Source organism: Gobius niger (genome assembly GCF_951799975.1).
Source record: "Gobius niger genome assembly, chromosome: 20".
Classification (NCBI taxonomy): Eukaryota; Metazoa; Chordata; class Actinopteri; order Gobiiformes; family Gobiidae; genus Gobius; species Gobius niger.
In genome coordinates this window covers 10,497,510-10,525,283 of record NC_136871.1, presented here as the reverse complement: position 1 = coordinate 10,525,283, position 27,774 = coordinate 10,497,510, and the positions used below count along the sequence as shown (strand labels likewise).

Below are 27,774 nucleotides of genomic sequence, written 5' to 3'. Positions count from 1 at the left end.
TAATAATTTTTCTTTTTTCTTTTGGACCAGCCCAATTCATTGACTCTGACTTGAAATGTTTCTTGTATGTACTGTAGACATGCTTTACATACTTTGTATTCATCTGTACATTTGTGTTTGTAGAAATTGGCTTCTCTGCACTGGGTGTGGCCTCCAGATTGATTGGCACCACTCACTTTTTGGAGAAGATCTACGTCATCTGGTCCAGGTGGTTCACAAATAAAAAATAATCTGAAGAGGGCTCTGCTGAAACGTTATCTTTGCAATAAATATATCTTGGACATTCGCTGAATGTGTGATTCTGCTTTTTTTAATTCTTAAGATTTTCCTCAAGATCTGCACCTCTGATATCATAACTTATGGCGTGCATTGCCTCTCTGTCTTACTGAAAAAACAATTTTAAATAGAATGATGCTTTACCTGAATGTTTGGATGGGTCTGTCTGACTGTTACGTAAACTGAGAGCAAGTAAAAAACAGTGCATTTTCCAAAATTGTTTAAGACAATGGACCTAAGCATTTGCTTTCTTCAAGAAAATGACTGATTTGCAAAAGAAATTTTCAGCAATTGTTTGGAAATGTCAGTTCTGTTCTGAGAAATGCAACAAAGCTAATGGAGGAAAGGAAGGCTCTGCTGATGATGCAGCTGAGAGTCTAGTGCAGAGGTGGGCAAAGTGGGGCCCATCTATCCCTCAAATCTGGCCCACAAAACATCAAGCTAAAATAGGTGAACACAAACTTTTTCATTGTCATCAAGAGAGATAGTGCATAACTGGAGCTGTTTAGTTGCCTTTGTGTTTTTTAGACAATTACATCTGTTTGAGCATCTTTGCTGAATGTCTCTCCCTGCTCCTCAATCTGTGCTGTCCTCTCAAGTAAAGCCTAAAGGACAAAAAGTTATTTTAGAAAAAATGAAAATGGTCACTAGCTATAAGAACGAGCACAAATAAAGCTTTATTTTAGGGAGGATATTACTCAATGTTCTAATTCTGAGAGCAGGACACAGAAACATTGCAATATAAGCGTTGTATAAAAAAGACTGATGACGAGGGCCCAGCGTTATAAAAAGCCACAGAGGTTGACCCAGAGGAGCGCTGTCAGGTCAAAGGAGAAGAATACGGCTATATTCATTTCCTCCAGCCCAGTCCATCAAGATATTAAACTCATCTCACTAATGATGGGACTATTACACAAACAATCCTACTACAACTGTTCAGGCCCCAAGGCGAGTCCTGAGCCATCGCAGCTGCCCACAGATACGTCAACAGACCATGCAGATGTCATCAATGCTGTACCAGTTGTCACGTTTGCGACATTGACACGTGACTCAGCAGGCCTCCTTTGTGATTGTTTATTGTGTTGCCTGTTTTATATGAAAGTGTGAAATACATAAGACTCTGGAAACAAATGTCCCTTTATGGAACAATAAATACCCATCTTCTCTGATCCTATTTGTAAATATATTGGCACACTGCACATGTATCACTGAATCATAGGTAGATCCAAGCCATTTTTTTTAACGTAAAAGTGAAAAGACCCAATTTATAATGCAATAAGATTCAGTATCCACACCATGAGTAGATGTCAGAATATTTTATTTTTGTCAGAGTGACAGCTTCTGTATATACACAATAGAAGACGAACAATGTTACAGTCATAAATATTCTGTTCCTCCTAAATTGGTTGAAAGTGGGTCCAAGAAATGTCAAAGTTACAGCTAAATATTGCTGCTGTGAATACACACTTAAACATGGCAGAGCAAGAGTTTATTCACTTTGGGACAAGGTTTGGATGAAAGTTGATTTAGCAGCTGTAGTCGTGTTGGGAATTCCCAGTTGAATTGTGGACTAAGAAGGAGAGAAACAGACACAAAACAATAAAATCTTTTTAAAACCTCAGCCAGTACATAGCACTGCGGATTCTGTTGTAGTCTGGAACCTGCTCAACTGGACCTAAAGACAGACAGAAAACATTACAACAAAATCATGGGAAAACAAACTATTAACATTAAAATCCCTGAAGAGAACTCACCGACAGCTGCAACAGCCGGACACTTGTCATAGAAGTATTTGGAGCACGTATCGCGGATGATCTTTGGGTTCACAGCCTAAAAATTATAAAAAAGATTAAGAAACCTGTGCTTTGGGTACACTGTGTCGCTAAACTTTGCTGTGGGACTTCCAGAAGCTTGAGTTTTGTTTCTCTCAACAGGTCCAGAGTCAGAGGAGGGTCTCTGACAGAGGTCTTCTGAGAGGGCTTTAATTTACCCCTTTATAATGGCCACTAAAAGTATCAACAACCTCTAGTGGGCAAAGCTTTAAGGGGAGCAGACTAGCAAGCTAGCAATTTGTTCACTACAGATTTAAAGGAAAGTAAAAAAGAATAGTAGGCAACTTACATCGATGCGAGCGTCCCACTCCGACAGAGGAATACGGCGGCCATAGTTCAGAACGTGTCTTCCAATATCGTCACAAATTGGCGTTGTTCCTATGGAAACAAACCGGTATTCAACCCTCTCATTCAGACTTCTTTCAACTCAAGACAAAATGACGGCCATACCGTTAAGTTGTCCAACGAGACTGGCCTTGAGAGCCATCTTCCCCCTGGCCACGTCGCTCTCCGTCACTGTAGTGCACAGGTTCATCCTAAAAAAGTGACAACTTGCTCAGCATATTCTGGAAGTGGTTCATCGTCATTGCCTGCTCCGTGTACTGACCATGCGTTCTGGGACCAGTGCATCATGTCCTCAATGTGCTCCCGGTCTGTCACAAAGTAAAGGCCCAGCAGCCCGGTGTCGCTGTAGGAGGAATGGAAGGCCTGGAAGCTGTGGCAGAGGTTATCTTCCACAGACAGCCGAGCCAGACGACTGCTCAGGTTCTGAATCAGACGGGCAGATGACATGCATTTTAACTCCACTTTAAGCAAAAAGGTTTATATTTCTATTGTACATATAATGTGCCAACAAATGTATTTTGTTCCGAATACAATTATCCAATGAGAAAGTAGAGTGAGACTCCAAAATATTGGTTGCCATTACCTTTAACCATTTGACTATTGGCTGTACGGAGAAATGTTGCCCAACTGATGAGCATATTGGGACATTTAGTTTTAAGTTTAGAGTCACAATCAAAGAGCGGAAAAAAGGAGCACTTCCTGGACCTACAAGGGGCACGATTAAAGCCAGAGGTGCTTTTTGGGACAGGGAAAGTCATTCAAAAAAAAAAATAAGAGTGGAAAACCCAAGGCACTCTCTGGTAATGTTGAAATACCTTTATTTTGTACAAGGGTCACCATCTAACTCAAGAACTATAACTCTTGTTCCTCTTGACAGGTTCAGAGTCTGAGGTGAGGCCTCTGACCCAGGTTCAAGAAAGGACTATGATGTACCCCTCGATAATGGCCTCTTAAGGCATCAGGAGCCTCAAGAGGGCAAAGCTTGAAGGGGAGTCAGCAGGGAATGAGCCGCCAAATATAAAAACTACATCAACACAAACCTTTCCGCCTCCATAGGTCAGGTCATAGCTGCCAATGATGGCATTAGCCACCATAAGAGGTACGATGTCTGGACTGGCAGCGCTGGCACCCTCCACAGCAATAGCAACATGAGCCAAAGGGAGCGCATCATCACGCATGCAAATCTACAAGAAAATTAGCTTAAGTTAACACACGACTCATTTGTTATACACACATTAAATCTGTTTTGTCATGGACTACTACCAGACGTTTTAAATGAGCCTGCACAGCACTGATTCAAATAAGGAGTCTTTCAATTTGAACTGCACAATAACACTCCCACTGAATGATGCCTATTATTTACTATATAAATCTTGTATTATATTATATAATATAGACGCCAAGTTACTCAGTCTTTAAATACAAACATCTTACCTCACTTCCAGTGAACCTACAGGGTGAGAGAACAGGAACAGCATCGCCTTCGTATTCAAATGATACTCCACTTAAGTGAGACTTTGCTAATCCAACCAGATCCTCGTGGTTTACACCTGTATAATAAACAAATTGTTCAATGTGAAAAACAAAAAACAAATCTAAAACATCTTTTAAGGATTAAGCGAACTCACCTCCAGCCGCTGCCAGTACCATACGTGGGGCTTTGTAGTGGCTATTGATATAATCCACAAGGTCGTGACGAGCCAGAGTCCTGTCGAAGCAACATGGACAAAGCTTTACACTTATGAGCACTGACGGTAAGAAAAGCAGAAACTTACACTGAAATCTGATAATAATTTCAAACTAAAACTTTTAAGACTTTATAGAAGTGCTCTCAAGACAGAAATTAACAAAAGGACAAAAAGAACATTCTGCACAAACTGCCCGAGTCTTCAGCTCTTCCTACCTGGCATTGCTTGAAGGTCCCATAACACTGTGTCCCAAGGGAGTGCCCTGGAAGGCTGTAGCATGGAGCAAGTCCAGGCAAACGTCTTGCAAGTTTCCTTCAACCTCTTCCAGCTCTCGGAGCAACACGGCTCTCTGCTGCTCGATGTCTGCCTCGTTTAGCGAGCAGCTCTGCACTACATCTGCCAACAACTCCACCGCTGGAGCAAAAAATGAGAGTAATGAATGTGTGTAATGTGGAGCTTATTGTTATGATGATTTTTCTTAAAAGAATTGATTACAAGTCTTACCCGTGGGCAGATCTTTGGACAGTGTTTTCATGTAGTATGCTGTGTGCTCCCTAGAAGTGTATGCACTGAGGTGAGCACCCATGGACTCAACCTTTTGCTCCAGGGCAGACTGTGTATGCGTCTTTGTTCCCTATGACAGAAATTTAAAAATGAAATAAGTGTTAGATAAAAGTGATAAGTAGCTTAAGTGAAACAGAAGTACAATTTACCTTAAAAGCCATGTGCTCCAAGAAAAATCCAGCTCCATTGTTTTTCTCACTTTCATAGCGGCTGCCAGTGCTGATCCACAGTCCAACCTGCATCAGAAACAATTACTGTACTCGAGTTCAGAAGGACTGGTTTCTTTTACTTCACTCGTGGTTCTTACTGTGCATGTAGCATGCCCGGTGTCCTCAGATGCAATCCTTAGGCCATTGTCCAATGCAGTGAGCTTGGTCTCAGGGGCACCAACCAGACTCTGTGCATAGCTGACAGAGGCCTGTCCACGCCTCAGGGACAGGAGGAGTGGCTGCAAATAATAAACACAATTTGTGCTAATTGAACTTACCATAACATGAATTAAAAAAAGCTGCCAGGCAATACACACGGCATTGTATGTTTGTAATTTGGTCAGGTTGGGTGGGAGGAAATGTGAATACAGTACACATGGGAGACTTTAAAGGATTGACTGGTTTTGACAGCTTCTTTCAACTTGTCAAGTGAGTTCATGTTATTCCTAGAGTGAACGACAGAGTCGCCGTTTCATCCGCAACTTCACGCTAGTTACATGCTAGCTTTAGCTAAATATAGCAAGAGGGCACTTGAGGACAATATCAATATTACGGCTTCTGACCTTGTGAACGACCAAAGACAAGTTCAAACAGCGAATCTGTCATTTGACCGAGCAGTCACTGAAGAAGATACAGCCACAGAAAGAGCTAAAATGTTATAAGACAGTTGACCTTGTGTTACAAGGGAAGCTAATACAAGCCGGCTCAGTACAGCCTGTTCTTTTTCTAACTTAGCGAACAAAGGATCCGTGATCATTACACGAGTCTTCCACAGTCAACACCCATGTGAACACAGGCAACAAGAGATAATACTCACACTGCGTGTTTTGGAGAGGACTCGCCCCACAGTGCTCCCAACTCGGCAAACGGACGCCGCCATTTCTGCTCTCAGCTCCTGAAGCTGCGGCCTGTGCCCGACCCGTCACGTGACGCGTCCTTCCTCCGCACTCTTAACCACTGACTGACAACTACCGCCCCCTAGCGCTCGAGTGGGAGGGAAGTTGAACAATACTGTAGAGATTTGTGTTGAGCTAATACAGAATAAAACATATTTTCTACCTCTGATATAAGTGACAAGGATTGCTGCACATGTCACGCTACTGTCCAGATCAACTTTTTATGTTAAAAGTGCAGTACAAGTCTAGACCAAGCTGATACCTGTTCAACAGTCAGTGATCAGTTCAAATTAAATGTCTCTTTCTCTCTCAATAGGTTATGCAAAGGTTTTGTGCCAGTGAACAACAAATGGCATGGAACAAAGTGAGAAGTAAGCTGCACTTTATTCTTCCTCTTTGTCTCTAGCCCTGAGCTTTTTTCCAGGGTTGGTCGGGTACTGGAGAGAGGGAGGATGGCTAGAAACTCTGACCTTGGCACCCTCAACAAGAAGATTGACTCCCAGATAATGAGGAGTCGCCACAGCTGCCTAAAATGAAGTAAATTTTAACTATTAGATTTTCAGATAAAACAGAAGTTAAAATAAAGTTCCTTGACCTGGCGGTAAATCATCTCGAAGTCTCCCGTGTCTGCATGGGCGTTCTCTCTTCTGTCCAGCACTACTCGTATTGTGTCCTCTTGCACTGCCCTACAAAGTCTTGCTGTAACAGGAGTAGACGGAGCCATGGTGGGACTGGTATTGATTTCTAATAACCATGGATGCAGCTCATGATCTAAAAACATGCACAATGCAGTGATTTAAGAGAGTAAATATTTCCAGAAGAAGTAGTCTAGACTTCTTATCAAGCTCCTCACCCAGAATAAAGTCAGCCCCATAGATCTCAAATGTGTTTTTGCGATGCTCCATGATATCCTGTGCTGTCAGTAATGCAGAAATCACAGCCTTCTTCATCTCGGGGACTGCCACTGTCTCCCACAGGTGCTCTCTGCCCTGGCTGAACAGGAAGGTGGAGAAATCTTCATCTGACCACATGTTGTGGGCAGGGATGGCTGAATGACGTTGAGGAGAAGCGTTCACATGCCTCTGGACTGAGTTATTGCAGAGATGAATAGAGCTGTAAGGGGGAAAACATGAAGGCATTATGCTATACAGACATTTACAGGTTCAATTACTACTCATGCAAATTTTATATACAAAATAATGTTGTCTATAATGAAATGCAACATTATAGTTGGCATGCAGATGATGTCACAACATAACTTGCAGAGCTTGCAGCTCCGTCCAGGGCTGCTCCCTGGACCTTGTGGAGGAGGTGAGGGACAGGAGGGCATTTGCAAAGGTCACCACCATCATGGACAACACCTCCCACACACTGCACGGGACTGTAGAGGAGCTGAGCAGCTCTTTCAGTGGCAGACTGAGACACCCTCAGTGCAAGAAGGAGCGCTGCCGCAAGGCCTTCATTTCCACTGCTGTTAGACTGTACAGTAAGACTGTAAAGTTATATGTGCAATAACCACTACGTGCAATAATCTCTGTATCAGCGCCACTTTATTCCCTGTACCACTGTCACTTACTGACAACCAGCACTAGGACTGTAAACTTTGCACCTCGATATTCTACTTTTTGTAGTGTGTTCTATTTTTCTTTATTTTTCTTTCCTTATCGTTATAATTCTGCGCCCTAGGATTTTTGCTTTTACTTACTGTACATAAGGTACCTCTTTTTTCTACTATTTAACTAATAGACATTTCATGTCTATTTTGCACACCCTGGGTGATTTTATTGAATGCCGAATGTAACAAGTGAATTTCTCCGTTGTGAGATCAATAAAGCATTATCTTATCTTATCTTAACAGAAGCCAAATTAGTGTCAATGTTGAGTTATGAAATTTGTGAATAATTAAATTTGGGTTGTTTAGGATGCTGATGGTATAAGAACACTCTATATTTTAAACAAGCTTTTCCACATACAGTGCCTTCCCCCATGTGTTTGCACAATGCCCTCTGTCTCACCTATCCATCGACTGAAGAGAAAACGGCTGTGTGGAAAAGCGCAGGTAGCACTTTGTGTAGAACCACACAGTGAGAGGGTTCCAGTCGGTGACCAAGAACCACTGTCGCAAGTCAAATTTGGTCCCAAAAACCAGAAAGGGCTTCTCTATGTACTTCTGCACGACCCACTTGTTGTCCCGGATGATGATTGGATCACATTGCACAACCCTGAGGATGTGATCCAAGCGTTTGGCACAAGTAATACCTAAGAGACAGATTATATAGAGGAACCACAGAACTGAACTGACTAAATCAAATCATATGCATCATATCTTGATCTGATCATGAAATAGTTTTAATAACATTCTCACCTCTGCCTCTGGACAAAGCTCCTGGTTTGATGATCCACATGTTCCCGGTGCCATCTATGTCAAATTGTGGACTGACGTTTCTAAGCTTCTGCAGGACAACTGTACAGCTGTTCGTATCCATTTGACAGGACACGACCTGTACTTCATTACTGATTCACACAGCAGTAATATAAAGTAACACACAAACATGGACGTTCATAGATAATACACAAGTTCTATGATATCTTAAACACTTACTGAACAATAAGGTAATAATTCTGAATGAACTCTGCCCATTGCTCTTCTGTAGGTTTCGATGCTTTCCCCGCGCTGTCTATATCTCTGTGTTCCAAGCCGTCCAGAAAGTTTTCACATACTTTCAGGGCAAAGCCAATCATTTCAGAAGGCAAAAAGTTCCTTGGCAGCTTGTTTTGTTTCCCGTTATCTGCAAATGCACTTATTTATTCATCATTGACAATATTCATTTAGAACTACGCCATATTGACAAGTTGTTGTTTTGACCTTGCACAGTTTCTTGGCTGTGTCTGCGCTCCCCTTCCTGAACCATGTGCTTTAAAAGACTGACGCAGGCTGTCAGTCTGTAATCCTCTGCACACAGACACACAAGCCACAATAGAGCATTTCAATAAACGCAGCTGGAAGGCTAAACATTGATCTGACCAATGAAGGCGTTCTTCTCTTCCTCTGCCCCCAGTCTGTAACAGCGAGGGAAGAAACTATCGGAGTTGGCGGAATCAAACCAGTGCAAGTTCCTCAAGTTTACACACAGCCCGACCTGGAGAAAAGCAAACAATAGTGTTCATACGAAAGCCTTTAGTCGGTGTTTGAGGGGTGTAAACCTGCACCTTTGTCGTGAAGCTGCTAGCCCCTTTGAAATGATTAGTGATCTGATCTTTGTGCAAGTCCTTGATAGCGTTCCTTCGACTTGTCCAGTAAAAATCAGGCGTCTCATTTCGAAGCATGCAAGACTGGAAGATAAAAGACACTTACAATGACAGATGCCTTCTCCTTGTTTGTTAGTTTATAAGAATTGATTCACGGACCATGATGCTGCAGAATGAGGGCTGTTCTTCACAGTGCGTGGTGTCTGAGAAAAGAAGTGATATGTATAGCCTCTTGCCTTCATACTTGTGATAAATGAAAGCCTTGCTGTAATACTATACCATCATTGTCACTATCACAGTCATCACGGGAGTTTGTTGTCATTTGGCTCATGTGTCTTTGCCGTTTGGGTCGGGTGGACATTGGTAGGTACTGCTCTACCCATCCTCTGATCTTCAGTGCTTTTCTGATAATGGGGTATGGGCCCTGGATTGAAAACACCTTGTGTGCCTGTAAAAAAATAAAAAAATCAACCATGCATTTGTTTGCTCAGCATGTAATGATTGTATTCTACCTTGACAGCCTGATCAACAATAACTTTGGCACATTTCAGTCTCTGTGAATCAATGCGAGGCAGCACAGGCCTGCAGGGAGCCTTCGTTTCTGCAGTTTGACATTGAAAACAAATGAAGGAAATGCAAAATAATGCGCTCAAATGCACAAACATCAAGGATTTCTTGCAAACATTGAAAATAGTCTGGTGTTTACTTTGCTCCTTGTCCTCGGCGCGGGGTTCAGTCATGACTTGGAATATCTGAACTCAACCTTGATGAACTACTCCTAAAAACAAACACACAGGATATAGGATGACTTTACAAATGATTTAGGTTTAAAATGAGGGACAAATGTAGCCTACCGCTTGATGTCTCTCTCTCTGGAGTCTTCTTTAATGAGGACAAACTTTGGTGTTGCAGCCCAAAAAAACTTTGACTTCTTGTAGTGTCCCCATGGATGTAAAATGGCCCTTTGCCCTCTGCTCTGACTCCCACGCAGCTGTTTGTTGTTGCTATAGTTACCTCTCCGCGATAGCTTTTTTCAGTTGATTAATTTCTTTTTATTATTATCATAAGTTTTCCATTTTTTTGTTTTCGGACTTTTATTCAGAAGATGCATACGTTTTTGTTGTTGCTTTGATTTTTTTATTTTATTTTATTTTTTTTATTTATTTTTTACCACTGTTGTTTGAGCGCAGCCGTGCGTCAGATGGCCACGTGACTGCTCGCTTTCGTAAACCTGCCCGGGCATATCTCCGCCTGTGCCTTGCGATCAGAGAGCACGAGTACAGAGAAGTTTATTGGCGCTGTGATTCAAGTAAAACCACTATCAGAAACGACTGAGCACGTTTTTTTATGAAGTGTAGCTGTCTGGTATAACGGTAAGAACAACAACGAAGACGCGTTAAAAGAGCTGAAACAACTCTTGCTAATTTCGGCGTTTTTAGCATTAGCTAATGTGTAATATCCACTGTCTTTTTCCTGTGTTAACTGATAGGGAAGTTTTGACCTAAACATGTGCGGAAGAACTGCGTGCACTCTGGCTCCTGACGAGGTGAGCCGAGCCTGCTCGTACCGGAGCAGAGGCGGACAGAGGAGACGGCCTCGCTGGAGGGATGGAGACGCTGACAACTACCGACCGTCCTACAACAAGAGCCCGCAGTCCAGCAGTCCTGTGCTCCTGTCCCAAAGGCATTTCGACAAGGTAAACAACCCCGAGAGACGTCAGTGAGCTGTTTTAAGAGCAACTCTGTAGGTGCAAGAGCTTGTCAGAGTGTTTATTATATGCACAGTAGGTTTTAGCGAGTTACTACGCATTATCAGATTGTCAAATATGCTCAACAAATATTATATTCATAAGTGTAAATTTGCAAACAAAGCCCCTGTATTTTATGTTTGTCAAAAAGAACTTGATATGTATATGAAAAGCGTTGAGCCATGTACTAACAGATACAGTCACAATATATGTAGATTTTTTGGTTACTTTCCCTTCCCCCTGGCAAGTTTTATGTATTTTGCACAAAGTACCTCATATTTTTTTATGGAATGTATGTGCAACATTTCAATAACAAAAAAAAAAACTCTATAGACTTGGCCTATGACAATAGCTATGTCGACTTACCATCAAATTAATGACAGTTAAACAATTTAATTTTGGCCTCAATATTTATCGTCAGTACTAGTACTTTATGTACATTTTTCGTATATTTTTATTATAATTTTTGCTATTTCCGTTTTACAATTTTACCGAAGTAATATTTTTCATTGAGTTTCATGTTAATTACAATGTGTGTTATTGATGGTATAGTAATACATTATTTTACATCTTGGAATTCATCATTTCGTTTATCGCTATATTTTCCTGGCTCAATATATTGAACTTTGAATTTTGGTATCGTGACAGGCTTATTATAAACATAAACCTATCTATCTCGAATTCAAGCACATACTTTGTCCCTACCTGTGCCAAATGTTGGCATGAAAAGCAGTCTTCAACAAAAGACAAACACAAAAGAATTCATTTTTGTGTTGTGTTGCAATTGTATCAACTTGTGTTAACTGTGTCGTAATATCTTTGGAGTTATTGTGGCTACTACCACTTTACCAAGCTGAAGTGCCAATCAAAATGTAATTTATTACTTTGCTGATGTCCACATTATTTGTATTCAGAGTGCCCCAGTCGATGAGTGTGTTTTGGCCTCAATGCGATGGGGCCTCGTACCAGCCTGGTTCAAAGAGAGTGACCCAAACAAAATGCAGTACAGCACCAACAACTGTCGCAGTGAGAGCATACTTGAGAAGAAAACATACAAGGTAGATCAACTTGAAACTTTCCTGGTGACAAGTGCTGACTTTAAATTATTTGCTTTATTGTTTTTTTCTAAAGGATCCTCTGTTAAAGGGACAGCGCTGTGTCATACTTGCAGATGGATTTTATGAGTGGAAGAGACAAGCAAAAGAGAGGCAGCCATTCTTCATCTACTTCCCTCAGAGTCAGAGCGGTGAAGCAAAGAAAGATACTGAAGAACAAAATGATGGTTCAGCCTCAAACAATGACCAGGAAAATGATGCATTATCAGGTCCTTCAGAGGTGGGTGTCAGTTATTGAATGAATGTTTTTTTTATTTTGAAACAAAATTTAAACATAAAGGCTGTTATAAATCAAAAAGAGCAAAAGCAAACTTGTGAACTCTCTTTCAAAACCAAGTTTACAAATGCACATGTCCAAAAAGGAGTGAGGAGAAATGTATTTAACCCCATTAATAACATCAATGTCCTGTTCCTTTATAAAGTGTCTCAAGGCTCAAAAGAACACAAATTAAGGATAATGGCACAGCAAACTAATTTTGAAAAATGGAAAAGAAATCGCACACAAGAACAAATCGATCATGAATCTAAAAATGTTTCTTATTTAACAGATTACTTTGGCTGCACATTCATATCCAGCTCTTTCCCTCTATTGTGCAGGACAGAGAAACGGAGCCTGAGTGGACTGGCTGGCGGCTACTGACCATGGCAGGTCTTTTTGACCGCTGGACACCTCCAGGTGGTGGTGAGCCCCTCTACACCTACACTGTGATCACAGTGAATGCTTCACCCAATCTGGAAAGCATTCATGATAGGTCTGTATTGACATTGTGCTGAAGTTTACCTCTTTTCTTGTTTTTTGTCTTGACATCTGCTTCATGTGGCATCTGTTTCACAGAATGCCAGCTATTCTTGATGGTGAAGAAGAAGTGAGAAAGTGGCTTGATTTTGGAGAAATAAAATCCTTGGATGCACTTAAACTGCTTCAATCTACAAATAGTTTGACTTTTCACCCCGTGTCGTCACTTGTCAATAATTCCCGCAATAACTCAGCCGAGTGCCTTCAGCCTGTGGATCCTGACAGCAAAAAGGTAAAAAATATTGTTTTGCCACATGACTTTCCTCAAATGTGGAAGACTCAAACAGCAGTTTACTTGTTAGCCTGACACGCCAGACTAATGTTCCCTTTGATACTTAGGTGCCCGAGCCAACAGCCAGCAGCAAGATGATGATGAGTTGGCTGAAGAGCGGTGCTCCGCAAAAGAGAAAAGACACATCTGAGAGCGAACAGAACAAGACTGAAACTGTGGCTAAGAGCGCAGGACCACTGCATCAGTGGCTTCAGGGGACGAGCAAGAAACCTAAAGTCAACTAAGTTGTGGCCATTTGTTTCAAACTACTGTGCTTTAGTAATTGTCTTTGACTTCAGTGTTTTTCATTGTTACATAAGAGTTTTCTATAATAAAATACTAAATAAACCCTTCTTTTTTTAAGACTTTTATTACCCTTACTACTTGAAATGCTAAGACATTTTGAACATGTAGATACTATACGTATAATGAAGATGAATGCCAGTCCTTTCCCCCCAATTTTTTTTTATTTTATTTTACAGTATGTATGGTATCTATAATGAATTTCAAAGTTTAAACATAATACACAATTAAAGAGGACAGTTAAAAGAATGTCAAGCACTTACATCATTTGCCAACACAAGCATATGGCAGACAGATATGGAGACAATGTCTTCCCCAACAAAATGTTTAAGAGGTTTGCAAATATACAAGACTTGCAATAGATGACAGCAAAGTAAATGTACTACTAGCTAAAATAGTACTTGAGTGATACTTGAAACCATTCTCTCCCAAGAGAAGAGAGCCGTGCTCACTTGAATGATGTACCAACAGGAAATTCCTAGATCAACTTCATTTCCCCAATATATTAAAGAGTATAGCACTTTTTCAGAGTTGACATTGGATTCACACAAGACACACTCAACAACCTGAGCTACAACAGAGTGTTTGTGGCTCTGAGATGTCCAAGCAAGTCTTTTGCTATTGTAGAGAGCTAAGTGCAATAAAACAATTTGTGTGCACACCTAAATGACAAAACATGATTCATAAACGTGTGATTGAGCAAATAGAGGATGAATGCACCTTCACTTAATTCCTCTTCCTCATTCATTACCGATTCCCTGTATCATTAGTATCATTTTATTTCCACAGGTTGTGAGGTATGATGACAAGTGTACATCATTGTGAAATAAGTATAAGCCACAATACACATGAGGGGGCTGCAGTGTTTCCTCCATTCATCCAGCAGTGATGGACTTGAGATTAAGAAATCAACCATCACTACCAAAGAAAATATTTTTTAAAATACCATTAGTATAACTTCACTCATAAGCGCGTACATGTAAAGAAACAATGTTTAGAAATTTGCTTTGATTTATCACAATAAAGCATCAAAATAAAAGCAGTTAGAACCAAAGGTATGCGTGTACATGAGAATGAGGTTAGCCCAAACCACCACTGCTTTGAACGTGAAACACAAGAAAGTCAGAAGCATCAAACAAGCAAATGCCGTCATGTTTCGTCCAGGTGTCTTTGGGCTAAGGGACTCGTTTTATAGAAAATGTGTTCTGTGTAAGTGGATGCAGCATGTATTTTGACTTTAGAGTAATAATCTCTATGAATGGGATGCTGCTTGTACTGTGGGGCATTAGGAGTTAACACAGTGGGCCATGGGAAAGGTAATATATAGACAAGGCAAGACAGGGTTGTCGGGGCAGTGCCCAAAAAGATCTTCAGAGTCCTCAGCAGCTGCATGATTCTGATGAAGGCTTGGCTCGCTCGTTTCTGTCCAGCTTAATCGGCTCTGGGAAGTCAGGGTTGTACAGCTCCACTTCGGTCTCCTAATTAAGGGTAAGAAGTTATTAAAAATACATTCTCTATGACAAAACAAGACCAATTTATTTTGTTGTCCTCACCTGTTTAAGAGCATTACGTGCAATTGTCTGAAAGGCCTGCTCCACGTTGATTGCTTCTTTAGCACTGGTTTCGAAATACGGGATGTTGTTCTTGCTTTGACACCAAGCCTGTGCTCTTTTAGTTGTCACCTAAAATCACACGGCACAACGACTTATCAACATGTAAAGGGCAGTAAAGCGTCTTGTGCTATTAATCTGGTTTTTATAGTTGTGCATTTAAACAACAGCACGCACCTGTCTGTTCTCCAAGTCGATCTTGTTGCCCAGAACCACAAAGGGGAAATTTTCAGGGTCTCGGGGGCTGGCCTGGATCAAGAACTCGTCACGCCAAGAGTCAAGGGTCTTGAAGGTATTCGGTGCAGTCACATCAAACACCAGGACGCAGCAGTCGGCTCCACGGTAGAAAGCTACACCGAGGGACTGGAATCTCTCCTGACCAGCTGTGTCCCAAATCTAACGCAAACAAATGAGGCAACAATGTTAGAAAAGCACAAAGAGAACCACATTTCTGCAAAAGGACATGTCAAACTGAAACAGAAATACAACTCAAAGTACATGCACTAAATTGTCCCTAATATGCCAAGTTTTTTTTACATTACACGTACCTGCATTGTGACCAGTCTGTCGTCGACCATGACTTCTTTTGTCAAGAAATCCGCCCCTATTGTGGCTTTGTACTGGTTGCTGAACTTCTTATTCACATACTGGTTCATCAAAGAGGTTTTCCCAACACTGGAAACGACAAGCAAAAAGTAAATTTTTATAGTTCACTCCAGGCAAAGTCTTGTGCCACAACCACATGATCCCACTCACCCAGAGTCTCCCAGAATAATAACTTTAAGTAGTACTTTCTTCCGTGACGTCATAGTGTTTGAGCTGCAAAGAGAAAACGTGTTCACTCTTTCATGTAAAACAAAGACAAGGATTGAGTCAAAATACAGATTACAACTCAGTGGTTAAGTGCGAAAGAAATAAAGATTTTAAGTTCATCTGATCAGTTTATCAAATTTTCTCTTGTATTTTTCTTGTATAAACAGATACTTACATGTTAAGGGGGGTATTATCAATTTCTTTTTATTTTATTCACCATCATCCGTTCAAACTTAAGACTGGGTCCTCTGAGCTTACACAAATTTACAGGTAATGTGGAACTTTACATGCGAGAGTTTTGACCAAGACACCAACTGTTTGTCTATATGGCAGCATTTGCAGTACTTAAACTTTGTCATGTGGTCTAATTGTTTTTATAACTTTGGGGAAATTGGTCATTTTCCACCAGTTTTGGAATTTATATGAGTATGTCCTTGTCTTACTACCATCTGCACTTCAATATATTTAGTAAGTAGCCCAATTATTTAGCATAATCAATAACAGTAAAAGTAGACATTCACTCAGCCTCTTTGTGCTAGTCAGTCAATGAATGTAACATAATTTACAATTAAAGGAATAGGCCACGGTTTTTACAAACTGAGACATGTTCTCACCTTAGCTAAGACGAGTTCATTTGTACCTGTCTGGTCTTCACGCGTGAAGATTTTCACAAAATTTACACCAAATTAAACAAGGTGGATTTTTTAAGCGGATAAAAAGGGGAACTAAATTGTAAGGCGTAATAATAACAGTAGTTCAACATCTGTGCAGTAATATCTTCACTTTACTGTGCGGATGTCGAACTACTCCTAGTATTATTATACCTTATAATATAGTTCCCCCTTTTATCCGCTTAGAAAATCCACATTGTTTAATTTTGAGTAATTATACTTTATCGTGTAACACTTCACGTAACCATGTTTAAATAGGGAAAACGTGGAAGAGCTTGGTAGCTTCTATCTTCACCTCGTTTGGAGCTATAGAGGAGAGAGGGAGAGGCTAAATGCTAACGGCGTCTGTGCAAACTTACGTGACTGAGGGCACACGTGAAGACCCGACAGGTACAAATGAACTCGTCTAAGCTCAGGTAAGAACATCACTCACAGTATGTAAAAATGGTGGTCTATTCCTTTAAATAAGCAGATTCAGAAAGCTCACAGTAGGTGTCTCAACTAAGGCCTGATTATTTATAGAACTATAATATTATTATAGTTTATTATTCCATTTCAACAATGTACTTCACTAAATGTGATCAAAAATCTGCATTTTGTTTTCATCACAAAAACAAAACAAAAAAATCCAATAAGAAAACTCAAATATTACTTTTTTTTGTTTCAATGTTCCTGTACATCGAGTCTGGAATGGAAAAGACTAACACTGGACCAAAACATGGCTATAATGAAAGTAAATAACCAAATATGAAACTAAAACTGAACTTTTGCACATTGTTAAGTTGCGATTTCAGCCAGATGGAAAACCTTAGTCCCTTTGTAATATATACTAGTCTGTTGTGAAAGTCATATTATTGTGTCACATAACAATAATCTTATATTAGTGAAGCCCTACCTACTCAACCACTCCAAACCCGTGCCTGTTGTTTTAAAATAGATATATTGCATGGAGAGAAAATACATAAAATAGTCAAATTCCGCTGACCAGTGAGGGAGCGTTGTAATAATAAACCGCCTCACTGTTCTGTAAAGACCAAAGTCCACACCTGGAGCTTTAAATCATACTTCATATTACAAATCAAACACCATGTAAACGAGACCAATACACGATCTTTCATTTGAACATAGTATTATATATATAGATGAAAACAAAAACAAAAAACGACACGACTGGCTATAGTAATATTTAGTCTGTGAAAGTGCATAATGCTACGACTGCAGCTCATAATCTGCGCCCCATGACACTGTGTCAGGGACTGGTCACATGGTAGGAACACAGGGCTAACGGGACCGTGACTTGGCAGCTCGATTAGCCCGGTGATATTGCACTTACTTCATCACAATATCCATGAACGAAACGCCAGTCGACTGAAAATAACCTCGCTTAAACCAACGCAACTGTTTTATCTTTGTCAACAGCCTTGATATCGCCACAACGCCGCGCACGCCAAAACCAAAAACACTAAACTAAAGCTGCGTTTGCGTTCAGATTAAGAACTGTCGCACTTTTGAAGATTCAACAAAGTCATTTTTTTTTAGACACATTGATGATCACAAACACCGTGTACCTGCAAGTGACACAAGTGTTTTAAGCTAATGTAGCGTGAGGCCAACAACCGTCAGATGAACAAATAGATCACACTTAAAATGGGACAAAACTCACATTAGTAATAAATCTAAACCACAGGAATCAAAATGAAACCAACCTGGGCGACGATCCTGAGGTAAAAACGTCTAAGTTGGGCTTTTCTTGCGCCTCTGTTGAAAGCGGCTAACTGCGGGCTAGCTAACAGGCTAAATGCTACAGCAAACGTCTACTGTCAGAAAACAACGCGTTTATTGGTTTAGCCCCTAATAATATCTAAAAGCTAACAGCGGACCTAACGGCAGAGGTCAAAACCAACACTGACACTCCCTTTATATCTGCCCTTTAGGCAAACGGAGGAGATCTATGCTCTTCTTCGCCCTGTCTCGGTTGACGCTGGCTTTTCCACAGAAGCTAACTGTGCTACGAGCTACTTCACTTCCTCCAAAACAAGCTCCGTCAGGCCCTGTGACGCGCCACGCGCTGGACACGCCTGCCAGGTTGACATGCAAGCTGTCCCACCTAAGCATCGAAACGAATAACAGTCTCCCTTTCAGGCCTGCACACGTTAGTAGCTCATATTGTGCTTAACCAGTTTTGAACCTGAGCCGATGTTAGAACGTGTTGTCTCTACTGATGGAAAAGGGAAGTGTTTTGTTTCATTCATGGATGTTGTTTGAGAAATAACTATAGTTGACACCTGATGTCATGATGAGGTTCCCTTTTGTGCTTTTAATTTTAACTCTCAAACTGCCCCCACTTGAAGTCTGAGCATGTAGGACGATTTTCCCCCTTTGATACTTTTTGAAAAAATAAAAGCGCTTATGTTTTGAGGATACTTCAGGAACTTTACCCTGGACAGTGGATGATCGCAAGATAAGACTCCAAATATGACACCGCCTGTAGCAGGAGTCAAAATATAATATTAGTTCCATTTCAACTTTTTATTTATAAGATAAGGTCAGATAAGATAGCCTTTATTGATCTCACAATGGAGACATTTAAAAAAAGGAAAAATAGTGTCTTATGTACAATGACTATAGGACTTTGTGAGGACAAAAGTATAAACAGTAAATAATTAAGTAAACAGACTATAACATCAGTATTAGCAGTGCAGGTTTACATCATACATCTATGATTTAACCCACCAAGTATAGGCTCCACACTGCGTGTTCATCGCTCAGTTTAGTTTTCTCTGCATATTCATTGTACATGGACAGAGTGACGTGTTATATTAACATAAAAAAAATATTAGGCTGTAACATAGGAATTTATTTAATAAAAAATGTTTGCTTAGCAAAGTGGAGTGTGGCGCCACCTGGAGGGGTTTAGAGGCACTACAGGGGGCCCCAGGAGCTTGTCTTCAAAACATGTTGACAATATATTTTTTTATAGGAAATACTACATTTATTTGCTACATTATAGAACTTACCATTATTTAACCAATGGTCACTGCTAAATATTGCTTTTCATGTAATTTTCACTGTAAAATAATAATAGATTCCTTTGAGGAGGAAATATATTGGGGGGCCCAGCAAGATTTTCAGATCGATAAGGGCCTCAATATAGGCGGACTTTAGGAATGGCTGGCTCACAGATGTGCTTCAATAACAGATGCAATGATCGGTTATATGCAGACGAGCTGTGACGAGCGAGGGTAAAAAAAATAGACAAAGTGCTCAGGAAGTCAATGATAGAATTAGTTATTGGGGGAAGGTGCTCTTTGGTATTTGAGGAACTAAGACTCAAACAAAAAACAAAAAAACTAAGGCACTCCCACGGGACAGGAGGTCGTGACGAGTCTCGCCTGCTGGAGGCTGACATGCAAACTGAAAGTCACACAGTCAAATTAGACGAAATATATGTAAACACTGAATAAAAGGCCATGATTTGGTGAAATTATACATAATTAACAATGATTATCTTTGATATAGACGCATGCTTTATCATCTAAGGCACTGGCTGGTTGTGTGTGAATTTATGTGAATTTAACTGATATAAAGGAATTAATAGCAGTGGTTTACAAACTTTATTTTACACCATGTAAAGGAGACTGCTGCACATTGTCACCTTTGGAAGCGTGTCGCGTCATTATTAATATTTCGCTCTGTATGAACAATTTGACTTTGTTTGTCTGAGATACTGTATCCAGAGACCTAAAAAACAAATGGCCTAATTTTTCTGTTAAGTCCATAGTCTTGACAAAATAATACAGCAAAAGTTTTTTTTTGTACAACCAAAAAGATTCACCCAACACTGCCGAAACCCGGGATCGAACCAGGGACCTTTAGATCTTCAGTCTAACGCTCTCCCAACTGAGCTATTTCGGCGTGCACTGTAAAACTATACATGTATTTTTTTTTATTTATTTAAATTTTATTGTTACATTACACCAAGATTGTATAATTATTCCGTTTAAAATACACTCATTCATTACCATATGTAATGTACCATACACTGTTATTTCTAGCTAGTTATTTCTTTTTGTTAAACCTAAATGTAGGCCGCTGTTGACTTGACAGCGCTGCATTTTTTTAGAGCACAACGTGACGTCATCACGTCGTCGAATGAATGAAGCGTCATCTTTCCGCCGGAGAGCAGCAGCGCGGCGGCCTTTCTCTGCTGCAGCTCTGCATTCTACTGTTCTTAATTCCCTTTCCTTGTAGCCTAGTATTGCTTAATTTTCCTTCCGACAATGAATCCGAATTTGCTACTTGTGTCTTGTGCGTGTCTTCTGGTTGCACTGAGTGGAGTATCGGCGGGTGGTTTGGTGAATGAGGAGGTGAAGAGGACAGTGGACTTGAGCACTCATCTGGCTAAGATCACTACGGAGATTGTGCTGTCCAACCAGGGGCACTCTGCGGTCCAAAGCTTCATCCTGTCTGTGGAACCCGACCTGGCACCGCACCTGGCATACATAGGAGCCTCGGTAAAGTTGGCATTTTCAAAACATCTCATAGAAATGACCAGCATGCTAGCTTTAGCATGCTAGCTACTTCATTGTAGACAGACATTTTCTATAGCTGTAGAGAACATCCCCTGCACAGCACTTGAAAGCATATCAATGGTTAGAAATATGCTTAGCTGTGTGTGCAATCAGACTCCCTCAAAGTATTGTAAAATGTCTTGTTCCTGTATAAATGTGTGTGTGTAGAGATATGTGAAGCCGCAGTGAGTATGCTGCAAAAAACCTTTTCATTTGTACACTTGAAATTAATTACAGCACACTCAGATAAATAGAAAGATCTCAGAATATCATGTTTATCAGGTTCTATAAATGTGTCTGAATATTGGCTTCCGCAGCGCGGCACGCTCTCACTGGCTGAATGACACGTATGCGCTGGGCTGAACACTTCCGCATTTGACTGCGCACAGCCATGTCCCAGTAAAGCGGTGACAGAATGAATGAACAAGGGATGCACAATCTGATCAATTTCATTCATCTATTAATTGGTAACTTTATCAAGCGATGATAAAGTAACAGTTAACCACCGGCTTAGGGTCGCTGTGCAGGACATTTTATACCAACATGGTTGTAAACATGATCCCCCCAGTCATACATGAAACATTGTTACACAGTTACATTTTTAACCAAAATACGGCTTTACAACTTTCAACAGTCAATCAATCAGTCTTTATTTATAGAGCACTTTTCATACACAGGTGCATCGCAAAGTGCTTAACATTTAAAAAGACATTAAAAACATTATCGCCCGTCAAACCCTCCCACCCTCCCAATATATACAGTTGTCACAATACACACACACACACCTACACCCCCTACCCTTTACTCTACACTCACACACAGAATCAAAATCAAGTACATAAGGCTGGGTACCAAGGTGAGGAAACCCCATCCGAGGTCACAGATTTCACATTTTATCCTTATTTGCACTGATTATACCGTATTTTCCACTAACCTACTGCTACAATTAATTGTTGACATACTTCTTGCTCAATTAATCATGAACATCCCTAGAATGAACTTCACAGAAAGTCTGCAAATGTATTACAATCAATTAATCAATCAATCAATATTTATATAGCGCTTTTCATACATTTCATGTATCACAAAGTGCTTAACAGATTTAAAAACATTCTCTCACACCCACCACCTACCACAAATACAAACACATTGCCATATTCACACTCTCCCCACCACCTCCCCAGAGACACACCACACACACACGAGGCAAAACAATGGATGCAGTGGACATAAGGCTGAGATAAGGCTGGGTACAGATAAACCAGGAGCCGTCTGAATCGGGAGCGGCACCTCGGCTGCCACCGGAAAATGCATTAATGCAAATAATGTAATCAAAATGTTGCTGTGGCTTTTTAATAACTTTGCTTTTAAAGTTGTACTGTGTAATTTCAAAATTACATGAAACACAATACACATTGTGCTATTTGACTATTTATTCCTTTTTTTTTAAATTTGTTTTTAGGTAAAAGGAGATGGCGAGGATGATGGCTTACTGGAAATTCAGCAGAGTGATGTGCATGGCCACAGGTCGGTACTAGACACATCAAACACACCATGTCTCACATTAGCGATCTCATATCAACATACGCCCACAATTTCAATTAAGTTACGTATAATGTGGAGCAACCAAGACAATCAGCTATAGTTTAATGTGTCAACTTTATAAACAATCTGGAGTTTACATCTATAAGCTGAACCAAATTTGTCTCGCACAGTTATAAACAACATGAATTTAATTTCTTTTCACATGATCAAATGCTGTTTTTGAATATTGTGGGTATAATGAACCAATTTAAGAGAAAATAATTCAGTTGTAAGAACACGTGAATGTAATTTTAATAGTAAAAAAATATATAAATCATCTCACTCTTTTATTGCAGTGGGGATTTCTACAAGGTCCACCTGGCGTCAAGCCTGGCTGCGGGAGCTCAGCTGAAAGTGAAGGTGGAGATGACTTTCAGCCACGTCCTGAAGCCCTTCCCCACGCACATCACACAGGCTGAACGGCAGCTGGTGGTTTTCCAGGGAAACCATTATCTGTACTCTCCGTACCCCACTCGCTCCCAGACAACTCGTGTCCGTCTGGCCTCTAAGACGGCAGAGACCTACACCAAGTTGGGAAATCCCAGTAAAAATGATGAGATTATCGAGTATGGACCTTTCCGTGATGTTCCGCCTTACAGTGAGGTAGTTTTACAATTCTATTTAAGAATCATAATGTGTTTGTTGTGCAATGATTTATATATATTTATATTTTTCTTTTATATTGTAAAGGATGCATTGAAGATCCATTACGAAAACAACACGCCTTTCCTGACAATCAGTAGCCTCACTCGCACCATTGAAGTCTCTCACTGGGGCAACATAGCTGTGGAGGAGACCATTGACCTGAGACACACTGGTGCTGTTCTTCGCGGGGCTTTTTCACGTTACGATTACCAGCGCCAATCAGATAGTGGGATATCCTCCATTAAATCCTTCAAGGTGTCGTAAACATACCACTTTTCTCGTTTGACTTGTCCTGTACGGTGACACTTAAATGCTCTTTTTCTGCAACAGACTATCCTTCCAGCTTCGGCCCAGGATGTGTACTACCGAGATGAGATTGGAAACATCTCCACCTCCCATCTGCAGGTGTTGGATGACTCAGTAGAGGTGGAGGTGAGACCGCGATTCCCACTGTTTGGAGGGTGGAAGACCCACTATGTCATTGGGTACAATCTCCCAAGCTACGAATACCTTTACACTCTTGGTGAGTCTCTGAATGTTGTAAGAATTTAACAAGAACTGTTCATCATCATGCATATTGGGCTGCTCATGTATAACCTGCCACTGATTGTAGGTGACCAGTATGCGCTGAAGATGAGATTGGTTGACCACGTATATGATGATCAAGTTATTGATTCGCTCACAGTGAAAATAATTCTGCCTGAGGGCGCAAGGTCGGTGTTTGGAAATATCAGTTTAAGGGATTTGAAATGTGCATTTATTGAGCTTTGTTTCTCTAAACAGAAACATCCATATGGATACTCCTTACAAGATTGACCGTCTGCCAAATCAGCTCCACTACACTTACCTGGACACCTTTGGACGGCCAGTTTTGGTGGTTACCAAGGATAACCTGGTGGAACATCACATTCAGGATGTTGTGGTAAGAAAAGGATGAAGCGACTGATATTTATTAATCAAAACCCTGTCTGTCTTCATGTCTAGGGCTTTAGTACGCAGCAGAATAAATACAAATAGATTTAGGATTATATGAGTTTGTACAATATGTGCCTTGCGTTGGTTTCCTCCGGGTTTCCCCTACAACTTAAAACATGGACAACAGGTTAATCCTCCAGCTAGGTGATTCTGACCAGGCTTGAAGAATTTGAACAATCTGGAAATGGGTCCTGAGGTCAAATGCAGAGGACAAATTTCCAAAATGGGATCATTTAAAGGGATTATTCAGGATATTGACATAGGGCCTTATTTCCTAGTTATCCAGAGTGTTGCTGATTTCTGGAGATTTGAAGAGTTTCGTGGCGCTAGGTTTGTGCTGGGCTAGCGCATTTCTACGGTATCAGTTACCCTGCATTAAAAACGGTCTGACTCCACAGTGCACATGAGGCAAATCATTTAAAACACCAGACTAACGATCGCATTTTGAGGGACTATTTTCTAGCAGATCACTCCACCGCTGCGTAGCTTATACAACCACGAAGCTGATGCTGCTCAAATATGAGTTATTTTAAATGCAAAATGTATATGGTTAGTCTGGTGTTATAAGTGATTTGTCTCAGGTGCACTGTGGAGCGGGTCAGACTGTTTTCAATGCAGGCTAGCTGATACCGTAGAAATGCGCTAGTCTTGCACTCGCCTAGCGCCACGAAACTCTTCAAATATAAGAACTGCTTGAAGAACAAAAAAAATATCTCCAGAAATCAGCAACACTCTGGATAACTAGGAAATGAGGCCCTATGTCAAAAATCATGAAATATCCCTTTAAGTATAACATAACCATAGACAAAACCCTTTTCCACAAACGGAGCTACGTCTCCCTTGTGCTGCAACAGATATGTGATTCAAACAAACCGCGCTACATGCCTGGATGCAACAGCTGTTTGCTTACTATTCCCCAAAACATTTAGTCAACATCATGGTCTTATAGTTATTGTTTGCTCAAAAGATTTTGAGAGTAACACATTTTAAATTCCCTGTATCATGTAGTGCAAATGACCACAAGCTGACTTTGTTCTTTATGTCCACAGGTTCATTATAACTTCAACAAGATCCTGATGCTGCAGGAGCCTCTACTGGTGGTTGGCGCTTTCTACATCTTGTTCTTCACCGTCATCATTTATGTACGCCTGGACTTTGCCATCACTAAGGTACGTCTCAGTCATCTGTCTCTCTGGCCATCTTCATCGGTATTCATAAAACTGTATAAATGTACTTTTCTACTTGAACCAGGACCCTGCCGCTGAGGTGCGCATGAAGGTCGCCTCCATCACTGAGCAGGTGCTGACCCTGGTCAACAAGCGCCTGGGCCTGTACCGCCACATGGATGAGGTGGTGAACCGCTACAAGCAGTCACGGGACACGGGCGCACTCAACAGCGGTCGGAAGACCTTAGAGGCGGACCACCGCACCCTGACCAATGAGATCAGCTCCCTGCAGGCTCGTCTCAAGGCCGAGGGCTCAGACCTGGCTGAGAAGGTGATTGTTCTTAAACATAGGCTGCAACGGAAAATCAAATGCACAATTGCTAGTACTTTCTAGGCTCACAAAGTGGCACAACCTACAGAGAAATGCGACTTCATTTTCTTTAGTACATGTGGAGACTGTTGTAAATTTCAATATTTAATCAAATTACAGTACAGAAAGAATTATCCTTTGCTGCTGCCATTTTTTAAACATTTTGGTTTGAGTCTGTGTAAGCTGTCAGTCATGCACGAGTTTTCCATCCTTAAAGAAGTCGAAGTGTTGGACATTTTACAACCCATTAGATGAGAGGTAAAAGCAGTAAAGCAGTGCCTGACTGTCTTACTCTATAAAGCAATTTACTGAATCCTAATATCCCCTCCTGGACAAGCCACCTTAACGTGTTGGAGGGATTTGAGCACCTGAATGATCCTGGGAGCTCTGTTGTCGGGGAATTCGTGCCCCTGGTAGGGTCTCCAATGGCAAACAGGTCCTTGGTGAAGGGTCAGACAAAGAGCGGTTCAGAAGCCCCTTATGAGAGACCAACAGGCCCGGTTAGAACCATCAGGCCGTCCTCCTATGGACCCACCACTTGCAGGAGGAGCCATAGGTGCTGGTGCAATGTGATTTGGGCAGCTCCAAAAGCAGCCCCCACGACCCGGAGACGGATGGATGGATGAATGGATGGATGGATGGATGGATGGGTGGATGGATGGATGGGTGGATGGATGGGTGGATGGATGAACCCTAATATTTTTGTATTTGCTCACATCTTAAGTCATTGTTACAACAGTACTGCTACTTAACATGTTTTATCAAGCAGAGACAAAGTATTCTTCTAAACGCATTATTCCGCATAGCGCATCTATAATGAAGTGTTTTCTGCAGGTGGGAGAAGTGCAGAAAGTGGATGGCCAGGTGAAGGAGCTGGTGTGTCGCTCGGGCCAGGAGGCCGAGAGGCTGGTTGCCGGGAAAGTGAAGAAGGAAGCCTACATTGAGAACGATAAGAACCTGAGCAGTAAGAGACAGGAGCTCGTGGGCCGCATCGACAGTCTGCTGGACGCACTTTAAACTGCTCCACCGCTATCATCATTCAAGCACCTGAGTCGTAATAAAACAAGTTTGTGTACATGCTGAAACGAGGACATTTTTCATCTAGGTTTGCAGTTTTTACAACAGGTTCATGTGCCTAGTGACAAACTTCACTATGTTTGCTTCTTCACAGCTGTTGTAGCAAAAGATCTTGCTCTTTGCCTGTTCTTTTGTCTCAGCCACCGTTATTTTCAACAAGTTAAACTTTTAAAAGCGTTTTTTTTTTCACTAGTGGGAGATTGATTGTAATTACTGGAGGTTGTACATGTTAAGTCCGATGTTTTTTCTCACACAGCCTATAACGACCTACTCAATATGATGAATTTGTCTGAGGCACTTACTGTTTTTCTAAGCATCTGGTGAATTTTTGAGGTCCTGATGTTGCTTTTTCTGTTTTAGTTTTTCTTTTTGTATCAATTGTTTTATATGTCTTAAACGAGATTGCTGAACAAGTCGAGCTGAGATTAATGTAAAACTGAACATGGGTTGTTTGTGAGAAAATACATGGGCCAATATTGCAGTCTTGTTTTGGCATGAAAATTTTTGAAATAAAGTTTTTGAAACAATCCCATTTTTGCATGACACATATATACAAATATACAGCTGCTTTAGACTGCCACAAGAGGCGCTGTTGTCTAAAAAAAATAAAACAAATTCACAACAGGTGCAGGAGTTCACTTGAGACCAAAGTGAGAGAAATCAGAACACTATGTCCTTAGTTTCAATAAGCTATATTTATCAGCACTAAAACACAAATCCTACTAACTTAAACACTCTGCAGAGGGACTTTCCAGTGCATTGTTGCACAGCTCATGGCTGAGGCGCCATGGCCCACCTATTGACTTTTGCCCATAGTCGACCTGCCACCACCAGAGCTGCCAAGAGGTCAGACTGAGGTCAGCCCTTTCCCTGTGAGGTCACCGCGGGTCTTGGCAGGTCATTTCCTGTCCCGTAAAACCCGGCCTATTCCGCTCACAGTGATAAAGTTACATATTGTATGTGCTATACAATATTCCTTCTGAAAATACACAGCAGGGGAA

The 27,774-nt window shown here is 41.0% G+C and overlaps 5 protein-coding genes across 5 annotated transcripts; 2 read left to right on the top strand and 3 right to left on the bottom strand.

Annotated features, from left to right (window-relative positions):
* Positions 1-1,630: 1,630 nt before the first annotated feature.
* Positions 1,631-5,885, bottom strand: uqcrc1 (ubiquinol-cytochrome c reductase core protein 1). The gene is made up of 13 exons (XM_079578998.1): positions 5,732-5,885; positions 5,013-5,153; positions 4,855-4,941; positions 4,646-4,775; positions 4,357-4,555; positions 4,082-4,161; positions 3,888-4,003; positions 3,494-3,637; positions 2,716-2,876; positions 2,559-2,644; positions 2,398-2,486; positions 2,031-2,106; positions 1,631-1,951 (listed from the first exon to the last, which is right to left on the bottom strand). Exons 1-13 carry the CDS (start codon positions 5,792-5,794, stop codon positions 1,887-1,889), a joined length of 1,437 nt encoding a protein of 478 aa, XP_079435124.1. The 5' UTR covers positions 5,795-5,885; the 3' UTR covers positions 1,631-1,886.
* Positions 5,886-6,193: 308 nt separating this feature from the next.
* LOC306979507 (tubulin monoglycylase TTLL3-like) lies at positions 6,194-9,799 on the bottom strand (the record flags this gene model as incomplete). Its single annotated transcript, XM_079578465.1, has 12 exons — positions 6,194-6,337; positions 6,406-6,581; positions 6,664-6,923; positions 7,826-8,069; positions 8,176-8,324; positions 8,413-8,599; positions 8,677-8,763; positions 8,836-8,950; positions 9,021-9,143; positions 9,334-9,507; positions 9,572-9,660; positions 9,766-9,799. 12 exons carry the CDS (start codon positions 9,797-9,799, stop codon positions 6,194-6,196), a joined length of 1,782 nt encoding a protein of 593 aa, XP_079434591.1.
* Positions 9,800-10,547: 748 nt separating this feature from the next.
* On the top strand, positions 10,548-13,292 carry hmces (5-hydroxymethylcytosine binding, ES cell specific). Its single transcript, XM_079579329.1, has 6 exons — positions 10,548-10,755; positions 11,721-11,864; positions 11,938-12,141; positions 12,519-12,673; positions 12,757-12,949; positions 13,057-13,292. The coding sequence occupies exons 1-6, from the start codon at positions 10,567-10,569 to the stop codon at positions 13,231-13,233; spliced, it is 1,062 nt and encodes a 353-aa protein (XP_079435455.1). The 5' UTR covers positions 10,548-10,566; the 3' UTR covers positions 13,234-13,292.
* Positions 13,293-13,432: 140 nt separating this feature from the next.
* On the bottom strand, positions 13,433-18,422 carry rab7a (RAB7a, member RAS oncogene family). Its single transcript, XM_079579474.1, has 6 exons — positions 18,092-18,422; positions 15,658-15,720; positions 15,450-15,576; positions 15,079-15,297; positions 14,845-14,973; positions 13,433-14,769 (listed from the first exon to the last, which is right to left on the bottom strand). Exons 2-6 carry the CDS (start codon positions 15,708-15,710, stop codon positions 14,671-14,673), a joined length of 627 nt encoding a protein of 208 aa, XP_079435600.1. The 5' UTR covers positions 15,711-15,720; positions 18,092-18,422; the 3' UTR covers positions 13,433-14,670.
* A 2,124-nt stretch (positions 18,423-20,546) lies between these two features.
* rpn1 (ribophorin I) lies at positions 20,547-27,254 on the top strand. The gene is made up of 10 exons (XM_079579276.1): positions 20,547-20,899; positions 22,419-22,483; positions 22,837-23,143; positions 23,231-23,440; positions 23,516-23,708; positions 23,799-23,898; positions 23,969-24,107; positions 25,210-25,329; positions 25,412-25,657; positions 26,531-27,254. The coding sequence occupies exons 1-10, from the start codon at positions 20,666-20,668 to the stop codon at positions 26,711-26,713; spliced, it is 1,797 nt and encodes a 598-aa protein (XP_079435402.1). The 5' UTR covers positions 20,547-20,665; the 3' UTR covers positions 26,714-27,254.
* The last annotated feature ends 520 nt before the right edge of the window (positions 27,255-27,774 follow it).

Coding starts and splice junctions, on each gene's coding strand:
- uqcrc1 (XM_079578998.1), bottom strand. CDS start 5,794: ATGGCGGCGTCCGTTTGCCGAGTTGGGAGCACTGTGGGGCGAGTCCTC. Junction 4,942..5,012: donor CCGGGCATGCTACATGCACA/GTAAGAACCACG, acceptor TTTCTGATGCAG/GTTGGACTGTGGATCAGCAC. Junction 4,004..4,081: donor GGTACTGGCAGCGGCTGGAG/GTGAGTTCGCTT, acceptor TTTATTATACAG/GTGTAAACCACGAGGATCTG.
- hmces (XM_079579329.1), top strand. CDS start 10,567: ATGTGCGGAAGAACTGCGTGCACTCTGGCTCCTGACGAGGTGAGCCGA. Junction 10,756..11,720: donor CCCAAAGGCATTTCGACAAG/GTAAACAACCCC, acceptor ATTTGTATTCAG/AGTGCCCCAGTCGATGAGTG. Junction 12,950..13,056: donor TGGATCCTGACAGCAAAAAG/GTAAAAAATATT, acceptor TTTGATACTTAG/GTGCCCGAGCCAACAGCCAG.
- rab7a (XM_079579474.1), bottom strand. CDS start 15,710: ATGACGTCACGGAAGAAAGTACTACTTAAAGTTATTATTCTGGGAGAC. Junction 15,577..15,657: donor ATTATTCTGGGAGACTCTGG/GTGAGTGGGATC, acceptor TGTCGTTTCCAG/TGTTGGGAAAACCTCTTTGA. Junction 15,298..15,449: donor ACAGACTGGTCACAATGCAG/GTACGTGTAATG, acceptor TGTTTGCGTTAG/ATTTGGGACACAGCTGGTCA.
- rpn1 (XM_079579276.1), top strand. CDS start 20,666: ATGAATCCGAATTTGCTACTTGTGTCTTGTGCGTGTCTTCTGGTTGCA. Junction 24,108..25,209: donor ATCACATTCAGGATGTTGTG/GTAAGAAAAGGA, acceptor TTATGTCCACAG/GTTCATTATAACTTCAACAA. Junction 25,658..26,530: donor GCTCAGACCTGGCTGAGAAG/GTGATTGTTCTT, acceptor TGTTTTCTGCAG/GTGGGAGAAGTGCAGAAAGT.